This window comes from Hemitrygon akajei, chromosome 1, assembly GCF_048418815.1.
Source record: "Hemitrygon akajei chromosome 1, sHemAka1.3, whole genome shotgun sequence".
Taxonomy (NCBI): Eukaryota; Metazoa; Chordata; class Chondrichthyes; order Myliobatiformes; family Dasyatidae; genus Hemitrygon; species Hemitrygon akajei.
In genome coordinates this window covers 217,956,157-217,979,060 of record NC_133124.1, presented here as the reverse complement: position 1 = coordinate 217,979,060, position 22,904 = coordinate 217,956,157, and the positions used below count along the sequence as shown (strand labels likewise).

Sequence of the window (22,904 nt, the reverse complement as noted above, 5' to 3'; positions counted from 1 at the left end):
TACTAACCAAGGACGTATCAACCTCTGCTTTAAATATACCCAATGACTTGGCTCCATAGCCGTCTGTAGCAATGAATTCCACAGATTCAGCACTCTCTGGCTGAAGAATTTCCTCAACTCTGTAAATTGCTCCTCATTGAAGCTGGGTTGCTGAAGTTGTGAGCCAGCAGCACTCTCTACAACCCCACTGTGCTGTCCATCTGTGGGCCGAATGGCCTACAGGCACATTGCAGTGCTGCACAATTCCTAGCCCTGCTATGAAGCGTGAATGACTCTGGGACTTGTAGCTGCACCTTTTGTGTGCTGAGCCAAGATAACAAAACAGCCCATTGTACAGCACATGTGATATATTAAGATTTACATTCTTCTAAATCTTGTACTTTAGGAGCTGAGTTGTAGTCTTGCTGCCTCTCCTGTGTACAAAGTAAATTTATTATCAAAATACATATATTTCCCAATATACTGCTCTGAGATTCACCTTCTTGCAGGAATTCGCAGTAGATACAAAGAATCACAACAGAATCAATGAAAAACTACACACAAAGACTGACAAGTAACCACCGTGTAAAAGAAGGCAAAAAATGAATAAAATTGAGTTGTAGAGTCCTTGAGATTGAGTGCATAGGCTGTGGAATCAGTTTAGTGTTGAGGTGAGTGTAGTGTTACAAAACTGTTTTTCACGTGCCCAATCTATCAGGAGCAAGGTTCACGTGTGCATACACACACATCCTTTGCTACTAGCACACAGAATAATTTAAATTGCACACTAAAGATTGTCACCCTCTCCCTCATTGGCATGTTAAGTATATCTCACGATTGTATACAATCACACTTCCTTTTCCAGTTTCTGATGCGGACGATGTTGAGAACGTGGAGTTTATGATGATTTGTCTGCAGATTTAGAACTGGCTATATTGTATTCATTGAAAAGTTTATTGATTTACTATATCTAATTCCAAAGAAGCAAAGGGCGTGAAGCACAAAAGAATTGCTGGTTCATTTAAAGCGAATGGCTTAACGAAACAGTAGAAACCTCTACACTGAGAGGTCAGGAGCGTGCAGCTACGAGAAATATTTATGTACAATACAGTAACTGGTGTTACCTGCGTGTATCGTTGAGATTCAGAAGTTGCTGGAGATTCTGCTAGTGGGAAGAAGTGGAGTGATACTTAAAAGACTTAAGTTTTTAGCAAGCAAATTACATATGAATGGTGTGCAATCTTGTGTTGTGCAATTTACCTATGATTACATACACAAATTCTACTCATTCTGCTCTGCCTTTGCAAACCAACATCTAATTATTGTAATATTCTGTTCAGACTTTGCCCTGAGTCCTACTGTCATGATACCTACTGTGAGTATTCTGGCACTATCCATCTTCAACCACTGGCTCTTCTCTCTGCCTTGGATCACCTGGACAATAGCAATATCTACATCAGACTGCTGTTTATTAATTACAGCTCAGCGGTTCTCGTCAACAAGCTCCGTAACCCAGGCCTCTGCAACTGGATCCTGGACTTCCTCATCAGGAGACCACTGTCTTTGTGGATTAGAAGTAACACCTACTTTCTGACAATCAACACTGGCGCACTTCAAGGATGTGTGCTCAGCCCACTGCTCTTCTCTCTCTATATGCATGACTGTGTGGCTAGGCTTAGCTCAATCAGCATCTATAGATTTGCCAATGACACAAGTATTGTTGGCAGAATTTCAGATGTTGACAAGGAGACGTACAGAGTTTGTACGTTCTCCCTGTGACAGCATGAGTTTCCTCCGGGAGCTCCGGCTTCCATCTGCAGTATAAAGACATGCTGGTTAATTGGTCACATGGGTGTAATTGTTCGCCGGACACTTGCTGGGCTGGAAGGGCCTGTTACCATGATGTATCTCTAAATAAAACAAATGCTCCCCAGGTTTGGTTGGAAACTGCTGTTATGGGGCTTTATCTTGTTAGCAGTCAGGCTAATTGATAGGTGTTTTCCCTCTGCAGGTTATGATTGATATTGACGGCAAGAATGAATGGAAAGACTGCATCGATATTCCAGGTGTCAGACTGCCGTTGGGCTATTACTTCGGCGCTTCTTCTGCCACTGGAGACTTGACGGGTAGGCTTCTCTCCTTCCTCCCTCCCTCCCCAGAATGGGAGACTTACTGCTTCTGTGGAGAATTTTATCCTGTGACATCTCAAAGTGCATTTATAGCCTGTGAGGAAATTTTTAATTGTATTTGGTCGTTGTTCTAACGGAGGAAATGTGTCAGCCTTTTTATGCCCAGCAAGCTCCCACTATGTGACATTGGGCCGATCATGTGTCCTTATGGGGGTGTTGGTGGATGGTCACGTATATATAGATAGGGTCAAGTTGGGTGAGATGAGAATTAAAAGTCATTGGTTAAGGGTGAAAGGTTAAGGGAAGCATGAGTGGGAATTTCATTTAGAGAGCGCTGAGTGTGGAACAAACATACATTTAAGAGAATTTTGGATAAGTACATGGGCGGGAGAGGGAATGGTTCATGTGGAGAGATGAGACTGGGCAGAATAGTAGTTGGGCATGGATTAGATGGGCCGAAGGGCCTATTTCTGTGTTGTAGTGCTTTATGATTCCATGACTATGTATTGACCAGAATAGCAAGGGGAAGTTCCTCAATTCTCTTACCACTCAAGCACACTTTGTCTTAGTTTATGTCCGTCAAGACTGCATCCCCAACCCAGTCCCCACAGATTTGCATCCTAGATTTCAGGGAGTGGGACCTAACCTCCAATGTTCTGGCTGGGAAGAGTGATACTCAGTGACATGAGGGTGTGTGACTTGAAGGGTAATGGAATGGTGTGGTGGGAACAAGTACAGTACAACGTCTCTAACTGGTTGCATTGTGGCCTGTCTGGAAAAAAAACAATGGCCTGGAATGGAAAAGTCTACAGAAAGTGGTGGATACAACCCAGTACCTCACAGGCAAAATCCTCCCCACCATCGAGCACATTTACAAGGAGCGTTGTCACAAGAAAACACCATCCGTCATCAAGGACTCTACTGTCCAGTCCATGCTCTCTTCTCGCTACTGCCACTGGGCAGGGGGAATGGGCCTCCTTCAGTCGGGGTCGACCATGGATATTGCCTCCTGGCTGTCTAGATACACAAGCCATGGCAGTATTGCTCCCCCTCTCCACACATCTGATTAACCCAAAGGAATGGTAGAGACAGATACAGTTTGGCACCAGCAGCATCGTAGGAGTTGCTAGTCACTGTTGAACTCAATGTAGGACTCCAGGTCCTGATTCTTTTCCCTCGGGGTTTACTCCAGAAGCCTTTCCGTGAGTGGGTGCAGCTGTAAGGCAGAGGAGGTTTGAGATCAGAGTTTTCCTTCTTGATAAGCTGCTAACCACGGCTAACAAGCCCCATCTACCTAAAGCGACTGGCTTTAAGGCGCTAGTAACCCACCTTCGCCCCTTCTCCTGTCAGTAGAAATGGTTCTACCGGGCTTAGTAGCTAAGCCACACACGAAGGCCAATAACTGGACTTGATTGTCAGAGGATATTTGAGGCACATGTCATTGGGAGCATTTAATAAGTAGTGGGAGCTTGTCCCCATTACCACCTCTGACTAAAACAGACTTAAAAACTGAGGACAGGAGGTTCAGGAGCCTTATGTCCTACATCACCACATTTAGGACAGTTATTACCCTACAACCATCAGGCTCCTGAACCAGCGTGGATTACTTCACTCACCTCAACTCTGGACTGATTCCACAATCTATAGACTCACATTCAAGGACTCTTTACTGCTTCTGCTGTTGGTATTGTTTTTGTTTGCATAGTTAGTTTTCTTTTGCACATTTGTCAGTGTTTAATATATAATTTTTTGTGAATTTTATTTTTATCTTTTTTCCTGTAAGTGCATTAAAATGAATCTTAAGATAGCGTACGGTGATATCTACATACTTCGATAATGTACTTTGAAGACAAGATCCATTGGGCCGAAGGGTGCATTTTATCTGATTCTGTTCCGTGAACTACTTAATCGATATTGTGATGGAGTGGATCTCATCAGTTCTCTGGAGTCGTAAGGTTGCAAAGGCACCTCACGAATGTGGAACTAATTCAAGACACAGGACAATTGTATCCAAACTAAGACTCTAAACAGTGTTGCAGAGCAGAGGGATCTAGAAGTTCAAGATCTAAAGCCCTCTGAAAGTGTTGTACTTCGTGATATCAAAAGTAATAGACAGTATATTGCTATGTTAAGACGTTTAACAGTATTGATGTGCAGAGGGACCACAGGATTCATAGCTCCCTGAAAGTGACTACATAAGTTGATAAGATGGTTATGAAGGCATATATCATGTGTGCCTTTATTAGTTGAGGAACTGAGTTCTAAAGAAAATTTGCATATTGATAAAACTCTAGTTAGGCCACATCTGGATTATTGTATCAGGTTCAGGTCACCCCACTATAGGAAGGATGTCGAAGCTTTGGAGAGGGCGCAGAAGGGATTTATTAGGATGCTGCCTGGATTAGAGGGCAGATGCTATAAGGAGAGGTTGGACTAACTTGAACAACAGAGACTACGGGGAGATCTGATAGAGGTTTATAGGATTATGAATAGACAGCCAATGTTCTTTCTCGATTTTTTTTAGAAAGAGTGGTGGGTGCCTGGAATGTGCTGCCTAGGCTGGGAGCAGAGACAACTGTAGAGGTGTTCAGGTGGGTCTTAAATAGGCACATAAATGTGCAGGGAATAGTGGCATGGACGTTGTGTAGGCAGAAGGGATTATTAGTTTAGTTGGGTGTTTGATTACTAATCCAATTAGTTGGGATCAGCACGGTGTCCGAAGGGCCTATTCCTGTTCTGTGTTCTAAACCAATCTCAATGAATGCTGGAGAGTGGCCAGACTAACAAGGAAGGACTGAGAGAGATTCCAGTCCGGATTTTTCCTGCAGGAATGTGGTTACTCTGAAAATGACTGCCAATAACCTGAGTCTTGAATTTTTGTGCAGATAATCACGACATCATTTCAGTTAAGGTCTATCAACTAACGGTGGAGAGGGCACCTGGAGAGGAGGAGGAGGTGGAAGAAGAAGAGGTGTTAATTCCCAGCGTGGACAACTTCATCCTGCAAGGAGGTAAGGTGAAAACTCCTAACACTCATTAAAAGATGAAACTACAGAATGAGAGAGAATAAGTCCTGCAAAAGAGATGAGCTGTATTTATGTATCTGTGATCAGTTGCAATCTCTTGTTGTTATCTTGTAGCTCAAGGGTTCCTAATCTGGAGTCTGTGGTTAACGGTAAGGCTCTGTGACATACGAGGTTGGGAACCCCCTGCTGTAGCTCATTGTATGGTTGATAATCAAGCATATATCAATTCCTACTGGAATCCACAGCTTTATTAGTTCTATTTGTGAATCTGCTTCACCACTCTTTTGGGTGGCAAATTCAGAAGCTGTTCTTCCTCTTTTCACCACCTTGCCCAAGCAAACCTTAATTCTTCTAACAGTTACCTTGCATTGATTATAAAGATTAACTTTACTTGTCGCAAGTACAGCAAGTGGAATGTGTCATTTACGTCAATGACCAACACAATCTGAGGATGTGCTGGGGGCAGCCTGCAAGTATTACCATGCTTCCAGCACCAACATAGCATGCCCACAAATTACTAACCCTAACTTCTATGTCAGAGTATTAGAAAAATACAGCAGAAACAGGCCCTTTGTCTGAGCCATTTAAACTGCCATCTCCTGTCGACCTGTACTCAGACCATTGCCCACCATCCATGTACTTATCCAAACTTCAGTTAAATGTTGAAATTGAGCTCGCGTGCACCACTTGTGCTGGCATCTCATTCCACACTCTCTCAACCCTCTGTGTGAAGAAGTTTCTCCTCATGTTCCTTTTAAACTTTTCACCTTTCACCCTTAACCATGATCTCTAGTTGTAGTCCCACCCAACCTCAGTGGAAAAAGCCTGTTTGCATTTACCCTATAATTTTGAATACAGTCGGCCCTCCTTATCCGCGGGTTCCGCATGCGCGGATTCAACCAACCACGGATCGGGAAAACCCGGAAGTTCTCTCTCCAGCACTTGTTGTATGAGCATGTACAGACTTTTTTTTTCTTGTCATTTTTTCCTAAACAATACAATATAACAACTATTTACATTGTATTAGGTATTATAAGTAATCCAGAGATGATTTAAAGTATATGGGAGGATGTGCATAGGTTACTGCAGATTGGGAATCGGAAAAAAACCCAGAAGTTCTCTAAGTTGGAACAGGTACATCCGGTATTATTTAGCGTCAGTTAGTCAAACACTTGTCTTAGTATATATTTTACCTTTTTATGCATATAAAACACTTAAGAAACGTATGTATTTCAATAATTAATTGTAGCTTTCATCAGGGCAGGGCCTTCACATGCTCCATTATTCTTACTTTATCCTTTAAAATTGTTCCGATTGTTGACCGACTGTAGCCTAACGCTTTTCCAATGACCGATGGCGTTTCACCTCTTCCCGATCGCTTTATTATTTCCATTTTATTTTCAATCGTGATCGTTTTCCGGAACAGAAACACTGCAAGTAGCGGGCCCTGAGCTCCGCCGGGTTCTGAAGTCCACCGACTTGAGCATCCGCATTTTTTGGTATCCGCAGGGGGCTTTGGAACCAATCCCTCGCGGATAAGGAGGGCCGACTGTACTTCTATCAAACTTCCTCTTAGTCTTCCATGTTCTAAAGAATAAAATCGTAACCTATTCCGTTTTTTCCTTATAACTGGGGTCCTCCAGTCCCAGCAACATCCTTGTAAATTTATTACATTGTTCCTGTAGGTAGGTGACCAAAACTGCACACAATACTCCAATGTGTCTTTGGAATGTGGGAGGAAACTGGAGGACCCAGAGGAAGCCTGAGTGGTCACAGGGAGAACGTACAAACTCCTTACAGACAGTGGTGTGAATTGAACCCGATTGCTTGCACTGTAAAGTCTTACACTAGTCACTATGCTACTGTGCCGCCCTAGTCAGTTTCGCATGCAGGGATTCACAAAGCAGCCAAGCCACAAGTTAGCATAGGTTGCTAAATATACACCATTCATTTTAAAATGGTCACTGACCCATAAATAACACATTCTGGAGAATATGTGCTATTAGAATATTACAGAAAGTTGTTTCTTGCCTGGGTTAATTGGAGAGACCAAAGTGCATTCCGAGAACTAGAATTTAATACAGATTATTCAAACTCTCTCTGCACTCTGAACCTAGAATCTTAGAGAATGCCAAGTGGAGTGGTTTGAGGATCTCTTAAAGGTTGGATTGTGACCCATGGATGTTGAAACTGACTGCAGGCTTTATCGTGTGGCCAGGAATATTTGTACATGAACTGCCCCACTCAGTGTCATTTAGGTTTCCCTCATGCCAGGAAAAGGATTCTAGGAGGATATGCATTCAGTGACCACTTTATTAGGTACACCTATACACCTCATTAATGTAAATATCTGATCAGCCAGTCATGTGGCAGTGTCTCAATGCATAAAAGCATGCAGACATAGTCAAGAGGTTCAGTTGTTGTTCAGGCCAAATATCAGAATGGGGAAGAAATGTGATCTAAGTGACTTTGACCATGGAATGATTGTTGGTGCTAGATGGAGTGATTTGAATATTCAGAAACTGCTGATTGCCTGGGATTTTCACGTACACTAGTCTCTAGAATTTACAGAAATTGGTGCAAAAAACAAAAAAAAGTGTTAGTGAGCAGTAGTTCTGAGGGCAAAAATGGCTTGTTAATGAGAGGGATCAGAGGAGAATGGGCAGACTTGTTCAAGCTGACAAAAAGGCAATAATAACTCTAATAACCATGGATTGCAATAGTGATGCAGAAAAGCATCTCTGAATGCACAGTGGGTCGAACCTTGAAGTGGATGGGCTACAGCAGCAGAAGACCGCAGGAGGGATCTAATAAAGTGGCCACTGAGTGTAAATCAATGTCTGTTATTCCCTTTCAACCACAATGATTTTTCAGGGATTCAGTAGTGGAGTTTGTCCTTTAATTGTAGCAATCATTTCTATAAAACAGTCTAGGTTTGTGGAGTGTGTCTCAATTCTTAACAGATGTTTAAACAGACAGTCTGGAATAGCAAGTCAGTGATAGTTGGTTAACTTAAAATTAGAGGTAGACTTAAAGGTGCACCTTAAATGAAGAGAGAAGTACAGAGCCTTGGGTTCGAGAATGTTGGAAGTACAGCAGCGGTGATGACGCTGTGGGAACTTCAGCTCAATTTTGAGGCAGAATTTGTATTGAAAACGAACTTGGCATGCAGCTCAACCGTGGCAGATTGACTTCAGAAAATCTGACGCAAGGGCATTTTGTGTCTCAGTAAAATTCTACAGATCAACAGATTGTAGAACCCAAAACATTCATTGCTTCAGCTACAACACACATAAAATGCTGGAGGAACTCAGCAGGTCAGGCGGTATCTATAGAGGGGAACAAACAGTTGGTGTTCCAGGCCAAGACCCTTCATCAGGACTGGAAAGAAAAGGAGAAGCCAGAATAAGAGTGCAAGTTGGCAGATGTTAGGTGAGACTAGGTGAGGGTTGGTGGGTAGGTGAGATGAAGTGAGAAACTGGGAATTGATAGGTGGAAGAGGTAAAGGGCTGAAAAAGAAGGAATCTAATAGGAGAGGAAGGTTGACCATTGGAGAAAGGGAAGGAGAAGGGGCACCAGTGGGAGCTGATGGGCACATTAGGAGAAAAGGGGTTAGAGCGGAACCAGGATGGGGAATAGAAAAATAAGGTGAAGGGGGAGAAAACTGCTGGAAGTTGGAGAAATTGATGTTTGTGCTGTCAGGTTGACTAACAGACGCGAGGTGTTGCTCCTCCAATCTTTGCTTAAGTACAGTACAAGTGACAGTCTGGGTGGAAACAGGGAAGGGGTGCAGAAAGTTCTTCATTTTACTGGAAGTCATTTAAATAGGAATGTGACCATTAAATCATGGAGCTGTCCTCAAGAGAATTGTCCCTCTGCCTTTGTAGTGCCCTTGCTTTGTGATGGTGACTGTGTGACTGAACTCCTCGCAGCTGTGCTATCACTCACTCCCCCAGGAGTTGTTGACATCTTTGGACAAATATAAATACACCTGTGGTGCAGGGACAGATGCAGAGCTGGAGCAGATTGAAGGAGCTGTGCCACATGTTGGGATTAGCTTGATAAATGTGAACTGTTGTTTCATGGAAAAACGCAGGGATTGAATTAAAGCAGAATGATTAGCAGTTAATCTATGCCTGGCCATGTAAGCGTTAGATTTTAATTTTTGTTTTGCCAGTTCCTTTAGTACCATAACATTTCCCAAATTGTTTCACGGGAAGATACTTGGGGGAAAAATAGTACACAATCTAGAAAGGAGATACTGTCAAAATAAATTTATTGTCAAACTACTTCCTTTGTATATCACCATATACTACCTTGAAATTTATTTTCTTGCAGGCATTCACAGGAAAATAAAGAAATCTAATAGTTTATTAAAAACTATACGTGAAGACTGACAAGCAACCAGTGTCCAAAAGAAGACAAATTTAGTTAGGTTGATCTTAGAGTAGGTTAAAAGGTTGTCTGTAATGTTCTGTATTCTAAGAAAAATACTGAGAACATGACTTATCAAGTCCTTGAAAGTGAGCCTATAGGTTTAGAATCAGTTCAGTGTGTGTTGAATGAAGTTAACCACAGTGGTTCTGGAGCCTCGTGTTTGTTGGGAAATAACTATTCCTGAACCTGGTGGTGTGGAACCCAAGGCTCTTGTACTCCTAACCAGTAGTAGTAGTGAGAAGAGAGCATAGCCTGGATGGTGGGATTCTTGACGATGGATGCTGCTTTTTTGTGGCAGTGCTCCTTCTGGGGCAAATAACCAAAAGCCTTACCCGAGTCAAGTTTGAAGAGGGGAAGAGTAGCAGTAATTACAGGGAGCAAATTCCAGACCTTGACGTAATTACCTGTAGTGGATATAACCATATTACAAAAAGCAGATAATTAAGAACATGAACAGGCCAATTAGTTCTCTGAACTAGCTTCACCATTGATTTCCCTCAGCACCACTTCACTGCAGCACAGTACAGTGATTAGTGTAATGCTTTACAGTGCCAGTGATCAGGGTAGAATTCCTGCTGTTTTCTGGTAAGGAGTTTGTATGTTCTCCCCTTGACCCTATGGATTTCCTCTAGGTATTCCAGTTTCCTCCCGCTTTCCAAAGACATACAGGTGAGTGAGCTGAGGGCATGTTTTGTTGGTGCTGGAAGCATGGTGACACTTGTACTTCAGACAGTTGGTCGTTGACACTGTATTTCATTGTTTTGATGTACGTGTGACAAAAAGCTAATCTCGTGGTCTTGGTATCCTTTAATATCTTGCGATCTATTCATATCAGTTTTGAATCCGGTGAAAGGCTGATCATTGACCACAGCTCGTTGGGATTCAGAATTCCACCCATTCATCACATTCAGAGGGATGAAGTTCCAATTCATCTCTGTCCTACATGGCCAAGCTCTATGAGGCCGTGGTCCCTGGCTCTTTATTTCTCAGCCGGGGAAATACCTCTGGGTGTCAGGCTAGAAATGGTCATGTAGAGGTTTTGAACATGAACAGTACAGCACAATACAGGCCCTTCGGCCCACTATGTTGTGCAACCTTTTAACCAGCTCTTAAGATCAATTTAACCCTTCTGTCATTCATGTGCCTAATGTATTTGTGCCTACCATCACCATGCAGCAATTCCACTCAATACAACTTACCTCTGATATGCCCCATCATTCCTCCATTCACCTTAAAATTATGCCCCCTTGTGTCAGCCATAAACAAATAGTATAAGTTGGTACGGCTCTGCTAATGTTCTGACTTTTCCTTGTGTGATGTTTCCCATGCCTAATGTGCAGAATGCTGCTAATTTGTTTGTTACTTTGAGCAGATGATCCAGATTCTGAGCCGATGAGTGGCGTAACACTGTTCTTCATCAGCTTCTTCTCGCTGGTGGGTCTGATGGTGCTTGCTGTGATCGGAGTCATTGTCTTCCAGAAATGGCAGGAGCAGAGCCGCAAGCGCTTCTACTGAGGTCCCAGGCAGCGGAGAGGCCAAGAGCCCATGTCCGGGAACAGGCACAGAATGGGCTTGCTTTCCTTCAAGGATGCCTCATTTCACTGGCTCTTCATTGTTACTCTGTGTACTGCTTTCAAGAGGAATCCATACCTACTTGACCCTGTGTTATACTCAGGCAGAGGTTAATGAAAATCCCCACTGTCCCAAAGCAATTCTACTGTTTGAAAGAGAGAACTGATGTAATAGTATGAACTTCAGTCCCTTTTTTTTCAATGCACTGCAGGAATACCCTGATTGGAAGACAAAAGTGAAGGGAAGTTTTACAATGCCTCTCTCCCTGAACAAATCTGCTCTGTTGTGTTGTGAATGTTAGGACTACACTACAATCCAGTACAGATCCTCCCTAAATATTGTGGAGAATCTCACTGTAGCCACTAATCACTATGGTGGGCTTTGAAAGTGCTTTGCAAGAATATTTTTTTAAACTGACAAACCACTTCCAGCTGCTACTTAAGAAAACAAAACTGAAATGAGGAAGAAAGTCATTGTGTGACTGTTCCCCTTTTATTCTAACCCAAAAGGACACAAACTATGTGCAGTTGAAACTGTTACTTTCAGTTGAGTTTATTTTTCAGGATAGTGTGAAGATCACACTTGAAATGTTTCATAATTTTGTGTTATAACAGATATGTTTAAAAAAAGGTGTATGTGCGTGTGTGGGGATGGGTTATGCCTGATAATGGTTCAAATATTTTCCTGTGAGGACAAAATGAAGTGCATCTTACTTCTGATTTGATAGTGCATCAGAATAAATTTGCTGTAAATCTTAAGGCAGGCGGAACTGTGGGTCAGCTGCTTTTGTTTTGAGTGGTTGCTTCACGTGCCACGTCCACAGTAAAGGGTGTGTTGCACACTGCTGGGGGAGTGGGGATGTATTTACGATCTCTCTGCTAATTTGCTAGGCTCTTCGACATTCCACCATTAACACTGTGTGCATGGAGGCCAGTGCTATTTTAGCCTTTGCTGCTCTTGGGATTTTATTTAGAGATACAACACCGTAACAGGCCTTTCCAGTCCAACCAGCCCATGCCACCCAATTACACCCGTGAGACCAATTAACCTACTAACCCGTACATCTTTGGGATGCGGAAGGAAACTGGAGCACACGTAGGAAACCCACATGGTCACAGGAAGAACGTACAAACTCCCCAGACAGTAGTGGAATTGAACCTGGGCTGTTGACACTGTAATGTGCTAACTGTGCCACCCCAATGATTGATCACCATTTGCTAGTCTCTTGCCTGGTGACCTTATGTTTGTAGTTCTTAATCTAAACAAGTGACAGAATTGACCTGAGAGCAAGGATAATGTGCAAGCAGAATCAGATTTATTATCACTGACATATGTTGTGAAAACTGTTATAAATTACAATAATAAATATATATTTAAATGAAGTAAACTCACATAACCAGAAGCAAGCATGCAGGAGTAAAGCAGGGAGTGTTCAGTATAGCAGCTGGTGTGCTCTAGGGGCTTGGTAAATACATTGAACACACACTGGTGACATGACTGACTGCCATTATCCTCATTTCAATGTTTATACTTCTCCAACAATGGCCCAATGACCAACACTTAACCCAGGTGTAAAGGTGGAGAAGAGTGTTATTTCATACAGTGTTCCCTGTTCATGACTGAGTTATTTGGCAGTGGTGTGAAGTATTTGTGTTGATCAGCATTGGCACAATTCTTTGCCTGACAAGTTCATTGTGTCTGAGCTCATGGGAGAAGACAAATTGTGACTTTAGAGATATTGCAGAAGTCTTTTGCTGTTTGTTATGGTATTTCTGTCAGTCCATTACAGATAGTATTGCTGTTATTTTAAAGAGGCTTGCTAATATTATAAATTTTCTATCCAGATTCCAATTATCTTCTGCCATGACCAATCCTGTTTTGCAGTCTTATGTGAGTGAGGCCTTTTACAATTCACACAATGAAGTACTTGGGAATGCAGTGACAGTTGTTGGTGTGAGAAAGCTCCTACAAGTGTCAATACAATTATGATCTATTAATCTAATGAGCCATTTGATATATAAGCCAGTTTACATGGCAGCCTTAATCACCGGCAACAATGAGAAAATTTCCCCAACCTCAGCATGGGTCTTGGAGCTTGGAATCTCTTCCATCCCATTAGGCTACCATAATTTGGAACTGCATATAAAAGATAATTTCTTCCAAGAAAATTCACGAAAACATGTAAACCTAAGGTGGTGGAATTACTGGTAAGAATGCATTGCATTTCTGAAGTTATCTGTCTAATGTTTTCTTGTCAAGTTCTGTGACTGGGAATAGCCTGGACAAGTCAATGTCAATCTTCTGATCCCACTTGCCAAAGTTGCTCTAAGAAAATCACTTGTCCAATTCCAACTGTATCAGTGAACATTTAGTTCCCATATGCCCTGCTAGTAAGTGTTGGCAGGTTAAATGTGGTCTTGGTCTCCCACACTATGGTCTTGAAGAAAATGTACAATTATTTCACCTAACTGGTAACTCAGAGGTCCAAGATCAAATACCACAATGATAATTGTGGAATCTAGTTCCTGATCATTTACTCATTATGTTTAATTAATTATATCTACAAAGCTTACCAAGTTGCTGTTAAATACCCATCTGTCCAATCTGTTAAATACCAATCTACCCATACTGCTGTCCATAATGGAGGGAAATCTGCTGTCTTTATCATCTATTTGTGAATCATAAGACACAGGAGCAGAATTAGGCTATTTGGCCCATTCATCATGGCTGGCTCATTTCCCTCCCAAATCTATTCCCCTATAACCTAACACACACTGACTAATCAATTCAATGACCTGGCCTCCACAGACTCACCACTACTGGCTAAAGAAATTCCTCCTTATCTCTGTTCTAAATGGACATCTCTATATTCAGACTGTGCCCTCTGGTCCTAGACTCCCCCAGTATAGGAAACATCCTCTTCATATAGTCCAAAAGACCATAATATATTGCAGAATTAGGCCATTTGTGACTGCTCCACCATTTCATCATGGCTGATCCATTTTCCCTCTCAGTCTTCTCCCTGTATCCCTTCATGCCCTGACCAATCAATAATCTATCAATCTCTGCCTTGACTAAATGTAAAGACTTGGCCTCCACAGCCACCTGTGGCAACAAATTCCACAGATTAATCATCCTCTGGCTAAAGAAATTCCTCATCTCAGTTCTAAATACATGTCCCTGTATTTGGACTATGTTCTCTGGTCCTAGACTCCCCTACTAAAGTAAAACATCCTCTCCACATCCACTTTATCCAGTCCTTTCAACATTCAATAGGTTTCAATGAGCTAACACACCCGCCCCATTCTTCTAAGTTCCAGTGAGTACAAGCCCAGAGCCATCAAATGCTCCATATATAATTTTCATTTCCAGAATCATGCTCATGAACCTCCTCTGAACCCTCTCCAATGTTGGTACACCCTTAGATGGCCCAAAATTGCTCGCAATGCTCCAAGTGAAGCCTCACAAATGCCTTATAAAGGCTCAGCATTGCATCCTTGCTTTTGTATTTAGTCCTCTCTAAATTAATGCTAACATTGCATTTGCCTTCCTCACCATTGACTCATCCTGCAAGTTAACTTTTAGGGGATCCTGCACGAAGATTTCAAAGTCCCCTTGCACCTTGGATTTTAGAATTTTTTTCCTATTTAGGAAATAGTCTACACTTCTATTCCTTCCACCAAAAGTGCATGACCATACACCCAACACTGTATTTTAATTGCCACTTCTCTACCCATTCTTCTAATCTATTTGTCCTTCTACAGCCTCCCTACTTCTTCAACACAACCTGCTCCTCCACAAACCCATTATCCAAATCATTGACGTTCAACATAAAAAGCAGTCTCAAAACCAACCCCTTCAGAACACCACTAATCACTGGCAGTCAATCAAAAAGGCTCCCTTTATTTCCACTCTGCCTCGTGCCAACCAGCCAATGCTCTATCCATGCTTGTACATTTCCTGTAAGCAGTCTCATATATGGCACCTTGTACACAACATCCACTGATTCTACTTTGTCTGTCTTGCTTGTATTTCCTCAAAGAACTCTAACAGATTTGTCAGAAAAACTTTTCTCTGAAGGAAACCATGCTGACTTTATTTTATCATGTGCCTTTAAGTACCCTGAAACCACATAATTAACAATTGACTCCAATATCTCAGCCACTGAGGTTAGGCTAACTGGACTATAATTTCCTTTCTTCTGTCTCCCTCCCCTCTTCAAGAGTGGAATGATATTTGCAATTTTCCAGTCCTCCTCTAGTAATTCTTGAAAAATCATTACTAATGCCTCCACAATCTCTTCAGCTACCTCCAAAACTTTCAGCTTCCCAAGAACCTGCACTTACTTTGGCCTACTGACGCTCGAACTTCTGGCATGCTGCTACTATCTTCCACAGTGCAGTCTGATGAAAAGTAGTTACTCAGTTTGTGATTTCCTTATCCCCAGTCCAATATCTACTTCTGCCTTTCTTTATCTGAGAAACTTTTGGCATCCTCTGATATTAATGGCTAGCTTACCTTCATATTTCAAGTTTTCCCTCACAGCATTTTTACTTGCCTTCTGTTAATTTTTTTAAACTTCCCAAACTAATTCCCTTTTTTTGCTCTTTTATATGCCCTTTTTTTTGCTTGTATGTTGTCTTTGACATCCCTTGCAATAATAGTTGTGTCATCCTGCCTTTAGAATACTACTACTGCTTTGGGATGTATCTATTCTACCTTCCAAATTGCTCCCAGAAACTCTCTGCCATCATCCCTACTGCTGTCCCCTTCCAATCAACTTTGGCAAACTCCTCTTTCATGCCCTTGTAATTCCCTTTACTCCACTATTACTGATACATCTGACTTCAGCTTCTCCCTCTCAAACTTCAGGGTGAATATCACTGCTTCCTAAAGGTTCCTTTACCTTAATATCACCCATTAAATCCAATTCATTACAAAACACCCAATCAAGAATAGCTGATCCCCTAGTGGGTTCAACCACTGATGATCCTAATGATCCAGAATCTGAAGCTCTGTCCCCCGCACCAGTTCCTCAGCTACACATTCATTTGCCAAATCATGAAAGGAGTTTGTCCTCTCTGTGGAATGTGTGGGTTTTCCTCGGGTGCTCCGATTTCCTCCCACAGTCCACAGATGTATTAGGTGAGTTATTTGGTCATTGTAAATTGTCCTGTGATTAGGTTAGGGTTAAACTGGATTTGTCAGGACTGATGGGCCTATTTCGCACTATCTCAAAATTAATTAATTGACAACATTAGGAGCATCAGCATAACATTTAAAGAAGAAAATATGGAATACAAAGTACTGGAGTTTGCTCATATACCTCTGGAAGTCCCAAAGAATTTTATAACATCATTTTTAAAATCTTTAAAGTTTCAATGCAACCTAATGTTATTAATTTTCATTTGAGGGTTACAAGTGACTGCACAGTACTAAGTCATGTGAAATGGTTAAAATGCTTCAGTGGGAGACAATGCAATACTATTGTAGTAATAATTAAGCATGAATCATTATACTGAAGTGTGTATCTGCTGTTATTTCTGGTGTGAATTGGCCAGGAGGTGAAGCAGGCACAGGCAGCAATCAGAATATTACTACCCTGGAGTTCCAGCTTTTCAGCTTTCTACCTAGTTCCCTAAATTCTCTCTTTAGGGTCTCCTCCCTTTTCCTACTTATGCCATTGGCCAATATGTACCAAGTCTTCAGGCTGCTCATCCTCCCCCTTTTAGAATGTTATGGACCTGATCCAAGATGTCCCTGACCCTGGCACCTGACGGTAACATACCACCCTGGTGTATCTATCACAATGACATAATCTCATGTCTGCTCCTCTCAGTATGGGCATCCCTTATCACTATTGCAGCTCTCTTCTTCCTTCCCTTCTGAGCCATAGTGTCAGAGATCTGGTCACTGCAGCTCCTCCCTGGTAGGTCATCCCACTCAACAGTATCCAAGATGGTATACTTATTATTGAGTGGAATGGCCACAGCAGTACTCTGTACTGGCTGCCCATCTCCTTTCCCTCTCCTGACACTCTGCCAGGTACCTGCCTCCTGCAACTTGGGGTCTATCTGCCTGTAGCTCCTATTTACTAGCTCCTTAGTTTCCCATATGAGCTGAAGGTCATTGAGCTGCAGCTTCAGTTCTGTAACATGTTCTGAGGAGCTGCAGGTTGGTGCATCTGGTGCAGTTGTTAACCAGGAGGTTGGTGGTCTCCCTGACTTCCCACATCTCACACAAAGAATACAATAGAGCCCCTGGAACCATTCTAACTAGATAGCTACTTTATTGATCCCAAAGGAAATTAGTGTCATAGTAGCATTACAAGTACAGATATACAAATATTAGAAGCAAAGAATAAAAATAAGTTAACAAAATAAAATGTACAAGATTTACAAGTCAAAGATTACAAGATCACTTCCTTATCTATAGGTTAACTCATTATGGAGCATGATCGCCAAGGGCAAGAATGACCTCATAACACACTTTGGAGCAGCGTGTTATCTATTACCGAAAGAGCTCCTCTGTTCAGTCAAGGTAGCATGCAGGGGGTGAGAACCATTGTCCAGAACTGCCTGGATTTTCCAGAGGGTCTTTTGGTCTACCACAACCTCCAATATGTCCAACTATGCACTAACAAAAGAAGAAACTTACCAGATACTTGCCTTGCCCAAGCCTTTTGAGTCAAAGCCTCACCACTCTAACACTGGCCTACTCACATAATGGCTGCTCTGCTTGTCCCTGCTTTATTTTTATTTGCCCTTGCTAATGAATTGCGAGTATCATTAGGCCACTGGAAAAATGGTGAAAGCCCATAAACACACTCCTTTGTAAATCTCTCTCCTTGACTTGAGTTGCTTCCCCTCTCACTCCCACTTTGATTGTGTAACTGGAAAAACACAAAGTATGGAACCTGGTATATTTATGTCCTGACTCTGAAATGGCCTAGCAAGGCAGTTAGTTGCTGGTTGTGGCTTAAGGCCATTACAATAAATGTCTTGAAAGTGTTGCCCAAATCTTGAAAAACTAATAAATAAAAAATGCAGCAAGGCAACAGATGCAACAATGTTCATTCAAAACCTTTTCCAACCGTTATTGATGAAATCAGAAATAACTGTGGAGGAGGAAGGGTGGAGATGAGCAGTGTCAGTGAAGATTCAGCACTGAGTGGAAAAATTACTGGAGCCTTAAAAATACACAGCAATACAGTTCTAATGTGAAGATGGGAGGGGTAGAGTAATAGTAAGCCAGACAAAATGTGAGGTGAAATATCACCAAAGTCAGGAGACCTTGTTTCCTCTCACATCCAAATATGGGTTAGTTTGTCAATTAGTCACATGGGTGTAATTGGACACCTTGGACTCATTGGGCTGGAAGGGTGAGTCACCTGCTGTATCTAAATTAAAAAAGAACAATATTTTTCTTTATCCTATAAATTTGCTGACATCTAAAAATTGGGGTCAAGAGGTTTAAAGACGTCAGATCAGTCTACTTCAAAATATATGCAAGATACTTTGCAGTAAGGCTCCAGCACCAACAGAAGACCATGAGGAAGCCACCCCAACCAACTCCTTTGCACAGTTAGCAGATGGTGTAATGAGAATTTTCATAATTTCAGATTTTTATTCATGTACAATGAAAGCATTACAGCCCCACACAGCTGAGTTACAAGTTCAGGAAAGGAGCAGCAAAATGTAGATGTGAAATTCCTTCTTGAGCATTGCCACTAAAACTGAAAAGGTTAAAAAATAACACTAGCAGTTCAATAAAGCACCAGAGATCTGTAAAGTCTTGCACTCCCAAAGTGTCTGTACTACTGAACTTCAGAAAAGTTTCAAAGGTTATTTTTGTTTATCTATCTGTGGATCAAATGCAATCACCAGATAATGTGGTGTTGAGTCTTCGTTCACATGCATAGCAAGACTCAGAGTTACTGTCTTTGTAATATATGGTCCAGAATTTGTTCAGAATCAACTTTTTTTTAAAATGGGCTAGTCACGGGGAACACACAAATAAAAACAGAAAATGCTGGAAATAGTCAACGGTTCAGGTTGTATCTATAGAAAGAAATGGTTAACATTTCAGATTGGAAAAACCCGTAAAGAGCTGCTGTAATGGTGATTTGTATTTTGCCCCAATTAGGCAGCAATGTTTAAAACTACTGTTGCTACTGTTTAAATATAATTAAACAAAACGTGGAAATACATACAAAGCCTAAGTTGGTAGTTTCAAATATTTTACCAAGTGATTTCACACTGATCAGGTTGGCGGAGAAAACAAAATGTAAAGGAGTCAGGGTTCCTTTGTCTGGTAATAGAAAAGGTTTTTAGAATGGCTCCCTCTACTGTCACATATTACCAGGACAGCTGCAGCTGAGAGAAGTTGGTTGGGGAACCTCCATCAATTTGGAAGTTTGAGCTTAAAGGCAGAATACAGGGTTAGTGGCAGATTCTTAGCAGTAGGTCCATGCCCACAGATCCCTCAAAGTTGCTGCAGTAAGAAGGCATATTGTGTGTTGGCCTTCATTAGTTGAGGGAATCAAGTTCAAAAGCCATTCTGTAAAATGCTGGCCAGGTCACACTTGGAATATTGTGTTCAGTTCTGATCGCCTCATTATAGGAAGGATGTGGAAACTCCAGAGAGGGTACAGAGATTTCCAAAATGCACCCTGGACTATAGGGCATGTCTCTTGAAGATAGGTTGAGTGAACTAAGGCTTTTCTCTTTGGAGACAAGGAGATGAGAGGTAACTTGATTATAAAGTGTACAAAGTTGATAAGAGGCATAGATAGAGTGGACAGCTGGTCTTCACACAAGAGTGGTGGGTGTATGAAATACCCTGCCAGATAGAGGGAGATAATTTACAAAACTTTTAGATAGGAACATGGATAATAGTTCCTTTTTCAATGTAGGAGGGAAGGGTTAGATTCTCTTAGAGTTGGCTAGAAGGTCAGCACAACATTGTGGGCCAAAGGGTTGGTACTGTACTGTAATGTTCTTTGCAATTTGCCCATTGGCCTGGCCTATTATAGGTCCAAAAGCAGTATTAAGGGCCCATCCAAGCCAACTACCTGCACCACTGCTGAGGGTGCACTTTGTGTTAGGAAGCCTTTCAGTTCAATGGATAACTTGGGCTGAGTGCACTCTGGACAAGGAGAATACTGCTTTAATGTGAGTTTTGTAAACAACATTATCTACAAAAAGCAAAACCATTTGACTAATTACACGTAACTTCATTCAGTGTGATATGGAGTTCACTACCTTACGCTTTGCTGATGGGAGAGGAAAATACCTTTTTGGATAGGTTGCTATTGCACAACTTTCATATTACTAGTCATACCATATAGAGGCTGTAGAGAGATCACAGGGGTCAATTGAAAGTCAGAAATGTGATGCCCAATGCTGGAGACTGGAGGTTTGTTGTGGAGTTAGAAGACTGTGAGAGTATGTGGGTGGGAGGGAGGAACAGGGCTTATGCTATTGTTGCTTGGTATGTGTTGTGTTGTTCTGCTGAGCATTGTGCATATGTTGTGTTGGTGTCAGAATGTGTGATGACATTTACGGGCTGCCCCCAACACATCCTTTGGTGTGTTGGTTAATGCAAAAATGATGCTTTTTACTGTATGTTCCATGTGCATGTGAGAAATAAGTGAATCTGAATCTGAATTAAGGCATAGGGTGGGCATGGCCAATGCAGATCAATAAGTCTGTGGTCAGGCACTTCCAGGAGCTGTTCAACTCAATGCTTCACAATAAACTAGACACTTCAAAGGACTTTGTGGCCTATGAGCTTGTTTATGTAAAATAAACATTAGCCCAGGTCTCTGGGGAGAACACTTTCCTATTCCTCTTTGAACAATGTCAACTAATATTTTACATCTGGCTAGGTAGACATATGGGGATCCTCTAACATCTCTTCAAAAAGATAGCACCTTCATCAGAGCAGTATTCCCTCAGTGTTGCACCAAGAATCAGCCAAGACTGTAAAGAGACTTGCCATGACTTGCTTGGCTTCCATATCTGGATGGCAAATTTGGACCACAACTTATAAAAATCATTATTTATTTCACAAAATCATCCAATTTCCATACCTGGACAAACTTGCTCCCTCTCCATGAGGATGATGAAGCAACGCATCCTGCATCTGGAACACTGCACCAAATATCACCAGCCAGCTTAGGTACCATCCTAGCTCCCAGGGCCCACGTCTGGGCAGGCTGTTGCACTTTTGGGAAGTGGACACACCTCTGCTCTTTTGTGGAAGCTGACTCCTAAAGAGGATTTGTTTGCACCTCATCTCAATGCAGTTCTCCACATTCAAAACCATTTGTTAGCTGAAAGATTATTTGTCCCTTGTTTAGGCTACATCCCAAGTTTGGGTTGTCACCTTTGCCACTTTCCCTCATTCCTGTGGTGAAAAGCACTGTCCCATTGTAACTCATCCCCTTTTTAACTGGTATTTACAAAAACCCCAGGAACATCCCCATTTCCTACAACCTGTCCATCACAGAACCCAATCTTCTAGCAAAGCTGGCAATGCATTTCAAGATATTCAAATGGCATCTAAGTGGTAAAAAAAGAATCTTGGTGCTTCTAGGACTTGTGTATAATTGGAACATTTGGATCACAACTTCCAAATTATTAGTCATACCATATAAAATGACATCTCAGAAAGACAAATTAAAGATGAAATAATTAATCTTTAAAATCAAAATATTTTGATAAGCCCTTTTTTCTTTGCTGGGTCAGTTATTATCAACACTAGATGTTAAACACACACTTCTATTGGGGTTCAGCCTCTAACTCACTCCCATATCTGTTCTACATAGAGGGAATTTTCAAAACCCTCAATCCAATTTCAATCCCCCCTCTAATCTCCCCCACACCCACACCCACCACCAGCCCCACTTACTCTGTCTGCCTTTTTCAGTATTATAAACAAAACCAAAACTAAGCAAAATCAGAGTGTATTTGGGCTTTATTTACACTGGCTGGATATGTGTATTTAACAATACAGAATATTCTATAGATTATTTCAGCAAATGCTTTGGGAAAAATCTGTTAAAAATGTTTTTAAAAAGTTGTAAGTAAATGAAACATTTTGGAAAGTGCTCGCACGTGGAAACACTGCTCTTCAAATCTAAAGTGATTGATTCCTGCAATTTAACACTTATTTTTTAATCTCTTCGGCAGGAATTTAGATGACAACAGGGGAAGCAACTTTGGAGGATGAAGTTTCCTTTTGAAATTGTTACAAATGAGAGTTGGATTATGCACATTGATTACTCCCTCAAATGGTGTTATCCTCATGCACACCAACTGCGTTTCATGTCATGGTCAACATCAAAAGTAGTTAAGGGAAAGTAACACGCTGGAAGCATGCTTCTGGGTTGTTGATCCCTCCATGCCAAACCGCTCAACTTGGAACTGGCTGCCTTCTGGCTTCAGTGGCTTCTTGTCACTTTTTTCTATGAAATCTAGTGGACTGCAACAAAAACTTTGCTATAGTGTTCTGTTAAGAAAACAAATTCAAGGAAAAAAAATAAAACCCAGTTTATTACATGGTGGTAGTGTTGGCTTCATTCACCATTTAAGACAGTGAATTACCTGCCATAAGGATGGGAAGAATTTCAGGAGACGACCCTGCCTCTCATTGACTTGATCAGCTGTACATAGTTCTCTACAGTATTTAGTGGGAACATGGTTGGAATTATTTTTATTTTTGAGTAATGCTGAGGCTGTACATGGCACTGGTCAGT

General features: G+C 41.6%; 1 protein-coding gene across 4 annotated transcripts in view; it reads left to right on the top strand.

Moving 5' to 3' along the window:
- LOC140735860 (VIP36-like protein) overlaps positions 1–22,684 on the top strand; it is a 40,705-nt gene extending 18,021 nt beyond the window's left edge. For 3 of the 4 annotated variants that reach the window (XM_073061431.1, XM_073061422.1, XM_073061413.1), the window contains 3 exons: positions 1,991–2,105; positions 4,994–5,119; positions 10,944–11,901. In XM_073061431.1, the coding sequence (XP_072917532.1) occupies positions 1,991–2,105; positions 4,994–5,119; positions 10,944–11,086 (384 nt within the window). In that variant the 3' untranslated portion in view covers positions 11,087–11,901. Of the gene's footprint in view, positions 1–1,990; positions 2,106–4,993; positions 5,120–10,943; positions 11,902–22,338 lie in introns of those variants that run through there. The other variant, XM_073061440.1, reaches the window with a different exon arrangement.
- Positions 22,685–22,904: the final 220 nt, after the last annotated feature.